At 52.7% G+C, this 16,235-nt stretch overlaps 1 protein-coding gene across 1 annotated transcript in view; it reads left to right on the top strand.

Moving 5' to 3' along the window:
• si:ch73-52f15.5 (uncharacterized protein LOC100150557 homolog) overlaps positions 1-14,817 on the top strand; it is a 15,030-nt gene extending 213 nt beyond the window's left edge. Inside the window, exons 2-5 of the mRNA XM_034312404.2 lie at positions 178-379; positions 12,023-12,093; positions 12,804-12,966; positions 13,146-14,817. Of these exons, the coding sequence (XP_034168295.2) occupies positions 190-379; positions 12,023-12,093; positions 12,804-12,965 (423 nt within the window). The 5' untranslated portion in view covers positions 178-189 and the 3' untranslated portion in view covers position 12,966; positions 13,146-14,817. The remainder of the gene's footprint in view (positions 1-177; positions 380-12,022; positions 12,094-12,803; positions 12,967-13,145) is intronic.
• Positions 14,818-16,235: the final 1,418 nt, after the last annotated feature.

Raw genomic sequence — 16,235 nt, 5'->3', positions numbered from 1 at the left:
CTCGTTAATTATTAATTAATCCCATAATTAATTATTAATTAATCTCATCATTAATCCCCAAACTGCAGAAAACACTCAGTATCTTTATGTTTACATTCAGTGAGTGAGTTAATGATCTTCACTGTGAGTGTGTTATGGAGTTGATATGAGTGTGTGTGTGTGTGTGTGTGTGTGTAGTGAGAGGTGAACATGGAGAACAGACGGGAGGAGAAACACACCACAGCGTCTCCTCGAAGTGTCATCGTCACTTATTATGAAGGAGACATTAACACGGTGGTGGACGAACATTTCTTCCGCGCGCTGAGCAAAAACAGCAGTCCCAAAGACCTGAGCATCAAACACCGAGAGAGACACACACCACACACACCACGCAGCACCGGTGAGACACACACACACACACACACACACACACACACACACCACGCAGCACCGGTGAGATACACACACACACACCACACACACCACACACACCACGCAGCACCGGTGAGATACACACACACACACCACACACACCACGCAGCACCGGTGAGACACACACACACACACACACACACACACACCACACACACCACGCAGCACCGGTGAGACACACACACACACACACACCACACACACCACACACACCACGCAGCACCGGTGAGATACACACACACACACCACACACACCACGCAGCACCGGTGAGATACACACACACACACACACACACCACACACACCACGCAGCACCGGTGAGACACACACACACACACACACACACACACACACCACACACACCACACACACCACGCAGCACCGGTGAGATACACACACACACACACCACACACACCACGCAGCACCGGTGAGATACACACACACACACCACACACACCACGCAGCACCGGTGAGATACACACACACACACACACACACCACGCAGCACCGGTGAGATACACACACACACACACACCACACACACCACGCAGCACCGGTGAGATACACACACACACACACACACACCACGCAGCACCGGTGAGATACACACACACACACACACCACACACACCACGCAGCACCGGTGAGATACACACACACACACACACACCACGCAGCACCGGTGAGACACACACACACACACACACACACACACCACGCAGCACCGGTGAGACACACACACACACACACACACACACACACACACACCACGCAGCACCGGTGAGATACACACACACCACGCAGCACCGGTGAGACACACACACACAGACACACACACACACACACACACACACACACACACACCACGCAGCACCGGTGAGATACACACACACACACCACACACACCACGCAGCACCGGTGAGACACACACACACACACCACGCAGCACTGGTGAGACACACACACACACACACACACACACCACGCAGCACTGGTGAGACACACACACACACACACACACCACGCAGCACCGGTGAGATACACACACACACACCACGCAGCACCGGTGAGATACACACACACACACACACACACACCACGCAGCACCGGTGAGATACACACACACACACACACACACACACCACGCAGCACCGGTGAGATACACACACACACACACACCACGCAGCACCGGTGAGACACACACACACACACACACACACACACACACACACACACACACACACACCACGCAGCACCGGTGAGACACACACACACACACCACGCAGCACCGGTGAGACACACACACACACACACACACACACACACACCACGCAGCACCGGTGAGATACACACACACACACCACACACACCACGCAGCACCGGTGAGACACACACACACACACCACGCAGCACTGGTGAGACACACACACACACACACACACACACCACGCAGCACTGGTGAGACACACACACACACACACACACACACACACCACGCAGCACCGGTGAGATACACACACACACACACACACACACACCACGCAGCACCGGTGAGATACACACACACACACACACACACACACCACGCAGCACCGGTGAGATACACACACACACACACACCACGCAGCACCGGTGAGATACACACACACACACACACCACGCAGCACCGGTGAGACACACACACACACACACACACACACACACACACACACACACACACCACGCAGCACCGGTGAGACACACACACACACACCACGCAGCACCGGTGAGACACACACACACACACCACGCAGCACCGGTGAGATACACACACACACACACCACGCAGCACCGGTGAGATACACACACACACACACCACGCAGCACCGGTGAGATACACACACACACACACACACACACACACACACCACGCAGCACCGGTGAGAAACACACACACACACACACACACCACGCAGCACCGGTGAGAAACACACACACACACACACACACACACACACACCACGCAGCACCGGTGAGAAACACACACACACACACACACACCACGCAGCACCGGTGAGAAACACACACACACACACACACACACACACACACCACGCAGCACCGGTGAGAAACACACACACACACACACACACCACGCAGCACCGGTGAGACACACACACACACACACACACACACACACCACGCAGCACCGGTGAGAAACACACACACACACACACACACCACGCAGCACCGGTGAGACACACACACACACACACACACACACACACACCACGCAGCACCGGTGAGACACACACACACACACACACACACCACGCAGCACCGGTGAGATACACACACACACACACACACCACGCAGCACTGGTGAGACACACACACACACACACACACACCACGCAGCACCGGTGAGATACACACACACACACACCACGCAGCACCGGTGAGATACACACACACACACACACACACACCACGCAGCACCGGTGAGATACACACACACACACACACACACACACCACACACACCACGCAGCACCGGTGAGACACACACACACACACACCACGCAGCACTGGTGAGACACACACACACACACACCACGCAGCACCGGTGAGATACACACACACACACACACACCACACGCAGCACCGGTGAGATACACACACACACACACCACACAGCACCGGTGAGACACACACACACACACACACACACACACCACGCAGCACCGGTGAGACACACACACACACACACCACACAGCACCGGTGAGACACACACACACACACACCACACAGCACCGGTGAGACACACACACACACACACCACACAGCACCGGTGAGATACACACACACACACCACGCAGCACCGGTGAGATACACACACACACACACACACCATGCAGCACCGGTGCGACACACACACACACACCACGCAGCACCGGTCAGATACACACACACACACACACACACACACACACACCACACACACCACGCAGCACCGGTGAGACACACACACACACACACACACACACCACACACACCACACACACCACGCAGCACCGGTGAGATACACACACACACACACACACACACACACACACCACGCAGCACCGGTGAGATACACACACACACACACACACACACACCACGCAGCACTGGTGAGATACACACACACACACACACACACCACGCAGCACCGGTGAGACACACACACACACACACACACACACACACACACACACACACACACACACACACACCACGCAGCACCGGTGAGACACACACACACACACACACACACACACACACACACACACACACACACACACACACCACGCAGCACCGGTGAGACACACACACACACACACACACACACACACACACACACACACCACGCAGCACCGGTGAGAAACACACACACACACACCACGCAGCACCGGTGAGATACACACACACACACACACACCACGCAGCACCGGTGAGATACACACACACACCACGCAGCACCGGTGAGATACACACACACACACACACACACACACCACGCAGCACTGGTGAGATACACACACACACACACACCACGCAGCACCGGTGAGACACACACACACACACACACACACACCACGCAGCACCGGTGAGACACACACACACACACACACACACACACACACACCACGCAGCACCGGTGAGACACACACACACACACACACACACACACACACACCACGCAGCACCGGTGAGAAACACACACACACACACACACCACGCAGCACCGGTGAGATACACACACACACACACACACCACGCAGCACCGGTGAGATACACACACACACACACACACACACACACACACACACACCACGCAGCACCGGTGAGAAACACACACACACACACACACACACACACACCACGCAGCACCGGTGAGAAACACACACACACCACGCAGCACCGGTGAGACACACACACACACACACACACACACCACGCAGCACCGGTGAGACACACACACACACACACACACCACGCAGCACCGGTGAGATACACACACACACACACACCACGCAGCACTGGTGAGACACACACACACACACACACACCACGCAGCACTGGTGAGATACACACACACACACACACACACACCACGCAGCACCGGTGAGATACACACACACACACACACACACACACACACCACGCAGCACCGGTGAGATACACACACACACACACACACACACACACACCACGCAGCACCGGTGAGATACACACACACACACACACACACACACACACACACACACACCACACACACCACGCAGCACCGGTGAGACACACACACACACACACCACGCAGCACTGGTGAGACACACACACACACACACCACGCAGCACCGGTGAGATACACACACACACACACACACACACACACCACGCAGCACCGGTGAGATACACACACACACACCACGCAGCACCGGTGAGATACACACACACACACACACACACACCACGCAGCACCGGTGAGATACACACACACACACACACACACACACCACGCAGCACCGGTGAGATACAAACACACACACACACCACGCAGCACCGGTGAGACACACACACACACACACACACACACACACACACACACACCACGCAGCACCGGTGAGACACACACACACACACCACGCAGCACCGGTGAGACACACACACACACACACACACACACACACACCACGCAGCACCGGTGAGATACACACACACACACCACACACACCACGCAGCACCGGTGAGACACACACACACACACCACGCAGCACTGGTGAGACACACACACACACACACACACACACCACGCAGCACTGGTGAGACACACACACACACACACACACACACCACGCAGCACCGGTGAGATACACACACACACACACACACACACACCACGCAGCACCGGTGAGATACACACACACACACACACACACACACACCACGCAGCACCGGTGAGATACACACACACACACACACCACGCAGCACCGGTGAGATACACACACACACACACACCACGCAGCACCGGTGAGACACACACACACACACACACACACACACACACACACACACACACACACCACGCAGCACCGGTGAGACACACACACACACACCACGCAGCACCGGTGAGATACACACACACACACACCACGCAGCACCGGTGAGATACACACACACACACACACACACACACACACACCACGCAGCACCGGTGAGAAACACACACACACACACACACACCACGCAGCACCGGTGAGAAACACACACACACACACACACACACACACACCACGCAGCACCGGTGAGAAACACACACACACACACCACGCAGCACCGGTGAGACACACACACACACACACACACACACACACCACGCAGCACCGGTGAGAAACACACACACACACACACACACCACGCAGCACCGGTGAGACACACACACACACACACACACACACACACCACGCAGCACCGGTGAGACACACACACACACACACACACACACCACGCAGCACCGGTGAGATACACACACACACACACACACCACGCAGCACTGGTGAGACACACACACACACACACACACACCACGCAGCACCGGTGAGATACACACACACACACACCACGCAGCACCGGTGAGATACACACACACACACCACGCAGCACCGGTGAGATACACACACACACACACACACCACACACACCACGCAGCACCGGTGAGACACACACACACACACACCACGCAGCACTGGTGAGACACACACACACACACACCACGCAGCACCGGTGAGATACACACACACACACACACACACCACACGCAGCACCGGTGAGATACACACACACACACACCACACAGCACCGGTGAGACACACACACACACACACACACACACACCACGCAGCACCGGTGAGACACACACACACACACACCACACAGCACCGGTGAGACACACACACACACACACCACACAGCACCGGTGAGACACACACACACACACACCACACAGCACCGGTGAGATACACACACACACACCACGCAGCACCGGTGAGATACACACACACACACACACACACACACACACACCATGCAGCACCGGTGCGACACACACACACACACCACGCAGCACCGGTCAGATACACACACACACACACACACACACACACACCACACACACCACGCAGCACCGGTGAGACACACACACACACACACACACACACCACACACACCACACACACCACGCAGCACCGGTGAGATACACACACACACACCACACACACCACGCAGCACTGGTGAGATACACACACACACACACACACACACACACACACCACGCAGCACCGGTGAGATACACACACACACACACACACACACACCACGCAGCACTGGTGAGATACACACACACACACACACACACACCACGCAGCACTGGTGAGACACACACACACACACACACACACACACACACACACACCACGCAGCACCGGTGAGACACACACACACACACACACACACACACACACACACACACACACACACACACACCACGCAGCACCGGTGAGACACACACACACACACACACACACACACCACGCAGCACCGGTGAGAAACACACACACACACACCACGCAGCACCGGTGAGATACACACACACACACACACACCACGCAGCACCGGTGAGATACACACACACACACACACCACGCAGCACCGGTGAGATACACACACACACACACACACCACGCAGCACTGGTGAGATACACACACACACACACACCACGCAGCACCGGTGAGACACACACACACACACACACACACACACACACACACCACGCAGCACCGGTGAGACACACACACACACACACACACACACACACACACACACACCACGCAGCACCGGTGAGAAACACACACACACACACCACGCAGCACCGGTGAGAAACACACACACACACACACACCACGCAGCACCGGTGAGATACACACACACACACACACACCACGCAGCACCGGTGAGATACACACACACACACACACACACACACACACACACACACACACCACGCAGCACCGGTGAGAAACACACACACACACACACACACACACACACCACGCAGCACCGGTGAGAAACACACACACACCACGCAGCACCGGTGAGACACACACACACACACACACACACACCACGCAGCACCGGTGAGACACACACACACACACACACACCACGCAGCACCGGTGAGATACACACACACACACACACCACGCAGCACTGGTGAGACACACACACACACACACACACACCACGCAGCACTGGTGAGATACACACACACACACACACACACACCACGCAGCACCGGTGAGATACACACACACACACACACACACACACACACACACACACACACACCACGCAGCACCGGTGAGATACACACACACACACACACACACACACACACACACACCACGCAGCACCGGTGAGATACACACACACACACACACACACACACACACCACGCAGCACCGGTGAGATACACACACACACACACACACACACACACACACCACACACACCACGCAGCACCGGTGAGACACACACACACACACACCACGCAGCACTGGTGAGACACACACACACACACACCACGCAGCACCGGTGAGATACACACACACACACACACACACACACCACACGCAGCACCGGTGAGATACACACACACACACACCACACAGCACCGGTGAGACACACACACACACACACACACACACACACACCACGCAGCACCGGTGAGACACACACACACACACCACACAGCACCGGTGAGATACACACACACACACCACGCAGCACCGGTGAGATACACACACACACACACACACACACACACACACCATGCAGCACCGGTGCGACACACACACACACACCACGCAGCACCGGTCAGATACACACACACACACACACACACACACCACACACACCACGCAGCACCGGTGAGACACACACACACACACACACACACACACACCACACACACCACACACACCACGCAGCACCGGTGAGATACACACACACACACACCACACACACCACGCAGCACTGGTGAGATACACACACACACACACACACACCACACACACCACGCAGCACCGGTGAGACACACACACACACACACACACACCACGCAGCACCGGTGAGATACACACACACACACCACACACACCACGCAGCACCGGTGAGATACACACACACACACCACACACACCACGCAGCACCGGTGAGATACACACACACACACCACACACACCACGCAGCACTGGTGAGATATACACACACACACACACACCACACACACCACGCAGCACCGGTGAGATACACACACACACACACACACCACGCAGCACCGGTGAGACACACACACACAGACCACGCAGCACTGGTGAGACACACACACACACACACACACACACCACGCAGCACCGGTGAGACACACACACACACACACACACACCACGCAGCACCGGTGAGATACACACACACCACGCAGCACCGGTGAGACACACACACACAGACACACACACACACACACACACACACACACACACCACGCAGCACCGGTGAGATACACACACACACACCACACACACCACGCAGCACCGGTGAGACACACACACACACACCACGCAGCACTGGTGAGACACACACACACACACACACACACACCACGCAGCACTGGTGAGACACACACACACACACACACACACACACCACGCAGCACCGGTGAGATACACACACACACACACACACACACACACACCACGCAGCACCGGTGAGACACACACACACACACACACCACGCAGCACCGGTGAGATACACACACACACACACACACACACCACGCAGCACTGGTGAGATACACACACACACACACACCACGCAGCACCGGTGAGACACACACACACACACACACACACACACACACACACACACACCACGCAGCACCGGTGAGACACACACACACACACACACACACACACCACGCAGCACCGGTGAGACACACACACACACACACACACACACACCACGCAGCACCGGTGAGACACACACACACACACACACACACACACACACACACCACGCAGCACCGGTGAGATACACACACACACACACACACACCACGCAGCACCGGTGAGATACACACACACACACACACACACACACACACACACCACGCAGCACCGGTGAGAAACACACACACAAACACACACACACCACGCAGCACCGGTGAGAAACACACACACACACACACACACACACACCACGCAGCACCGGTGAGACACACACACACACACACACACACACACCACGCAGCACCGGTGAGACACACACACACACACCACGCAGCACCGGTGAGATACACACACACACACACACACACACCACGCAGCACTGGTGAGACACACACACACACACACACCACGCAGCACCGGTGAGATACACACACACACACACACACACACACACCACGCAGCACCGGTGAGATACACACACACACACACACACACACACACACACCACGCAGCACCGGTGAGATACACACACACACACACACACACACACACACACACCACACACACCACGCAGCACCGGTGAGACACACACACACACACACCACGCAGCACTGGTGAGACACACACACACACACACCACGCAGCACCGGTGAGATACACACACACACACACACACCACACGCAGCACCGGTGAGATACACACACACACACACCACACAGCACCGGTGAGACACACACACACACACACCACACAGCACCGGTGAGATACACACACACACACCACGCAGCACCGGTGAGATACACACACACACACACACACACACACACCATGCAGCACCGGTGCGACACACACACACACACCACGCAGCACCGGTCAGATACACACACACCACGCAGCACCGGTGCGACACACACACACACACACCACGCAGCACCGGTCAGATACACACACACACACACACACCACGCAGCACCGGTGCGACACACACACACACACCACGCAGCACCGGTCAGATACACACACACACACACACACCACGCAGCACCGGTGAGATACACACACACACACACACACACACACACACACACCACGCAGCACCGGTGAGATACACACACACACACACACACACACACACACCACACACACCACGCAGCACCGGTGCGACACACACACACACACACACACACCACACACACCACGCAGCACCGGTCAGATACACACACACACACACCACGCAGCACCGGTGCGACACACACACACACACACACACACACACACCATGCAGCACCGGTGAGACACACACACACACACACACACAGCACTGGTGAGATACACACACACACACACACACACACCACGCAGCACCGGTGAGACAGACACACACACACACACACACACCATGCAGCACCGGTGAGATACACACACACACACACACACACACACCACACACACACCACGCAGCACCGGTGAGACAGACAGACACACACACACACACACACACACACACACACCACGCAGCACCGGTGAGACACACACCACACACACACACACACACACACACACACAGCACTGGTGAGACACACACACACACACACACAATTCAGGTGTGGAAGTCTATAGAGCACAGAATGGGGGGCGTGTCTGTGAGTGGCATAGGGGGCGTGTCTGTGAGTGGCAGAGGGGGCGTGTCTGAGTGGCAGAGGGGGTGTGTCTGAGTGGCAGAAGGGGCGTGTCTGTGAGTGGCAGGGGGGGCGTGTCTGTGAGTGGCAGAGGGGGCGTGTCTGTGAGTGGCAGGGGGGGGCGTGTCTGTGAGTGGCAGAGGGGGCGTGTCTGTGAGTGGCAGAGGGGGCGTGTCTGTGAGTGGCAGGGGGGGCGTGTCTGAGTGGCAGAAGGGGCGTGTCTGTGAGTGGCAGAGGGGGCGTGTCTGTGAGTGGCAGAGGGGGCGTGTCTGTGTGGCAGAAGGGGCGTGTCTGTGAGTGGCAGAGGGGGCGTGTCTGTGAGTGGCAGAGGGGGCGTGTCTGTGAGTGGCAGAGGGGGCGTGTCTGTGAGTGGCAGAGGGGGCGTGTCTGTGAGTGGCAGAGGGGGCGTGTCTGTGAGTGGCAGAGGGGGCGTGTCTGTGAGTGGCAGGGGGGCGTGTCTGTGAGTGGCAGAGGGGGCGTGTCTGTGAGTGGCAGGGGGGCGTGTTTATATGCCCGTTTGTGGATGCAGACATGTTTCTAGCTGATGGGGTTTTTATTCCTCTGTCCCTGACAGCTGGTGGAACTGTTAGCGTGCTAGCTAGGTTTCACACAGACGCTTTAATTTTCTGCTGCATTTATAACAACTCATAATAGTAAGAACAGCTCAGCTGCGTTCAGAGCTTCAACTATTTTAGTAGATGTAGTATTTTAGTAGAATTATAAGACTGAAGCACAGTCTGTGTTCTGTGATGTTAAAGCAAAAATAAATAAAAAACTCCACGATCTCATTAAAGTCATAAAACACTGTGATTTTCAGATTCATAATGACGTGTGTTTATTTCAGACTCTCTGACTCCGCCCTCGTGGTCTACATCATGGTCCAGGACGAGTGTGTGTGCTCCAAATCACACAAGTGTGAGTCAAACACTGTCATAAACCCTGCAGCACACACAGATACACACACACACAGATACACACACACACAGATACACACACACACACACACACACACACAGATACACACACACACACACAGATACACACACACACAGATACACACACACACAGATACACACACACACACACACACACACAGATACACACACACACACACATAGACACACACACAGACACACACACACACAGATACACACACACACACACACACAGATACACACACACACACACACACACAGATACACACACACACACACACACACAGATACACACACACACAGATACACACACACACACACACGCACACACACACACAGATACACACACACATAGACACACACACAGATAGAAACACACACACACTTGGTTCTAGCGATCCTCCTCCACTGGTAGATTGTGAAGTAACTGGAGACGTGTCACTCTGTTGAAGATGTTTGTTCACATGCATGTTACATGTAATGTCGATGTCTAGTTACCATGACAACGAGAAGCGAGGGTTCTGTCAGCTTCTGTGTGCGCAGTCAGGATTTTATGTATGTGTTAGCTGCTAATTAGCACATTAGCTATCATGCTACAGTATCTGTGAAGTCACATGATCTGTTTAAAGTTAAAATAAGTGTTACATGGTAGAATAAATTCTAATAACACCATTTTTTATCTAACGTTAGCACACGGCCCCGTGTTTCTCTGCTGAGGAAGCAGTTCGGGCTTCATCAGTGATCGTGAGTCGGCCTGAAACTCCTGCTTCCTGGAGCTTATCCCAAAGCTACATGCTAACATCGTTGGCGCACCAGCTGTCTGAGGCTCCGTCGTTCCACCCTCCGAAATGAGGTAGTGCACTAACATTATGTGCTCAGGCCAGTTTCTCTAATGAACATGAAAAGAACTGAAATAAATAACCAAGAGATACAGAGCAGGACAGAAAAATGCTAATTACTGCTAACTACAGCTAACTAATGCTAATCACTAACTGCTAATTAACGTTTTTAATCTAGTTAAAATTTTCGCAGGTGTGGACGCCTCAGAACAGCGAGGATTTATACTGGTATTGACATGGACACGCCCACTCACAACCACGCCCACTCATTACCATGCCCACAATAGACCACGCCCACAACACACCACACCCACTCATTACCATGCCCACAATAGACCACGCCCACAACAGCCATGACATTTCCTTTGATGTTCCATGGAGAACATGCACCCACAATGCACCATGCCCACTCACGACCACTCCCACAATAGACCACGCCCACACGTGACCAAACCCACCATACACACACGAACACCCCCACAATAGACCACGCCCACAATAGACCACGCCCACAACACACCACACCCACTCGTTACCATGCCCACAATAGACCACGCCCACAACAGCCATGACATTTCCTTTGATGTTCCATGGAGAACATGCACCCACAATGCACCATGCCCACTCACGACCACTCCCACAATAGACCACGCCCACACGTGACCAAACCCACCATATACACATGAACACCCCACAATAGACCACGCCCACAATAGACCATGCCCACACCAGCCCTGGCATTTCCTTTGATGTTCCATGGAGATCATGGAGCTGAGGGACTGTAGGGCTGGAGGTAGAACTGACCGCACTCTAGCTCCGCCCCCTGTGTAGAGCGTTTATCAGCTCTCTGGTCATTTATCAAGAGCTCAGTTAATAAAATAATGACACGTACCTGAGAATAAAATCTCCATGATGGATCGTGCTGCTAATTCTGGAGCTCGGCTGAAGGTGAATTAATAACGAGTCAATTTCATTAAAAAAAGAGCAGAAATAGCGAGAACCCCTGCAGGTGATATTTATTATTAAACAGCACATTATTTAAAACGGAATCTGACTTCCTGTACCTGTTCAGCTCCAGACCTGAAGATTGAGGATTTAAAAAGAAATGTGAAGAGCACTCAGGGACAGAACACGGCTCAGTGCAGAGCTTCACTGAGAGATGGAAATCTTATAACGTGTCAGATGTGACAGATGAGACAGATGTGTATCGTATCATTTCATTTTATTGAGTTGCTGTTGTTCAGCAGTACAGATGAGCTGAGAACGAAGCACCAGCAGGGGGCAGCACTGACTCACACGTACACGGCGATGGTCTGATCACACCTCTGTAGATTTTATTCGTTTATCTCCAGGAATCTTTCCTCCTCTCGGTTGAAGAGCCGTTTAATTTCAGCTCTAATAAAGTGCATTAGATGATGATGATGATGATGATGTGAATTTTGTAGTGGAAGAAGCACGAAGCTCCAAATGAACATCCTGTAAACACACTCGGTAAACACGCTTCTCCACCTGTACGCTGTAATGAGTGATAATCGCACCGTCCGGCGTCACACACACGAGGAGGGGTTCCTTCTCAGTCGGGTTCCTCTCAGGGTTCCTTCCTCATGTCTTCTCAGGGAGTTTTCCTCGTCACTGTCACCTCTAGATTGTTCATTACGCATCTAAACCTGTAAACAGTGTTTGTGATAATGTCTGTTATACAAATAAAAAATGAATTGCACTATCAATTATAAAGGAATAAACCTCTTTTAAACCTCTTAACACTTTTCTGTTCCGATTTGTGGACAAACATTTTGCATGTTTGACTGATGGTCTGTTTTTACACTGCAGTTTATCGCTAAATATCTTCACCGTTAGCTGATTTAGCTGCACATCTTCACGTTTATGACTGTTGTAGCTCAGTGGTTAGGGCTTTGTGCTACTCATCAGAAGGTTATGAGTTCAAATCCCAGCATCACCCATAAGCACAAGACCCTTAACCATCGGCTCACTTGCATCGTGTCCCAAATACAGCTGTGGATTAAAGCATCAGCCGCAAGAGCAAACGCAGATGCATTTAATACATAGAATAGAAGCTGTAAAGTGTGTGTGTGTGTGTGTGTGTGTGTTTGATGGATTAGTCTATCTGTGTAGTGAGTGATTGGTCAGTAGTGAGTGTGTCTCAGCTCATATGTCACAGCACTGAAGGTCAGCAGATGATGAAGACGAGCAGTCTGATTATTCATCTGTTTCCATCAGATAATCTGTATTAACATATTTCACTTACACGCTGTAATTAACACCTCAACACCAAAAAACAACATTACTGCTGAAATATACTGCTGTGTATCAGAACCTGGTCATCACATAGTGTAAATTAAGCATACATCCTGCGTGTGTGTGTGTGTGTGTGTGTGTGTTCATTGTCTGATGTTCCCCCTGCTGTTTCTGCACTATTGATTAGCATCATCCCTGAACCAGAGCTGTGTGTTCCACTGATTGATCAGCACAAAGTGTGTGTGTGTGTGTGTGTGTGTGTTCATTAACTGACTGAGCACATTGATATTGACCACAATGACAGATATTGATAAGGTAATGCACTAACCAATCAATATATAGTTTATTTTTGGTGTGTGTGTGTATGTGTGTGTGTGTGTGTGTGTGTTCTCTACACTCAGACCGCAGTAGAGGTGTGATAGCTCTGTAGCAGCACGTGCAGGGGTTAAAAAAAGGAAAATAAGATGCTTTTACTGTCACTATGGCAACGGAGAGGAACTTCAGCTCCTGCATCAGCATCATCAGAATAATCAGAATAATAAATAATTATATTTTAAACCTGTGATTTTAATACACATTTATGCAAAATATTCTGAGAACTAGTGCAAAAGAGAATATAATTTTTTCATTCTCTCTCTCTCTCTCTCTCTCTCTCTCTCTCTCTATTTACCTGTCTGACTGTGTTTGTGTGTCTATCTGTGTAAGTATGTATCTGTCTGTCTGTCTGTAGTGAGTGTTAGTGACACTTTCCTGTATAAATGAGATCACTGGATGATCAGTGTGTTACTGTGTGATGCATGAGTCTGTGTTGTATTGCTGTGTGTGATGCATGAGTGTGTGTTGTATTACTGTGTGATGCATGAGTGTGTGTTGTATTACTGTGTGCGATGTATGAGTGTGTGTTGTATTGCTGTGTGCGATGTGTCAGTGTGTGTTGTATTACTGTGTGATGTGTCAGTGTGTGTTGTATTAGTGTGATGACGTATCGTGATAATCTGAGATTATGATATTGTTAAAGTTGGTGTTA

Source organism: Pangasianodon hypophthalmus, chromosome 17, assembly GCF_027358585.1.
Source record: "Pangasianodon hypophthalmus isolate fPanHyp1 chromosome 17, fPanHyp1.pri, whole genome shotgun sequence".
Lineage (NCBI taxonomy): Eukaryota > Metazoa > Chordata > Actinopteri > Siluriformes > Pangasiidae > Pangasianodon > Pangasianodon hypophthalmus.
Note: the sequence above shows the minus strand (reverse complement) of the source record. Positions and strands in the feature narration are given on the sequence as shown.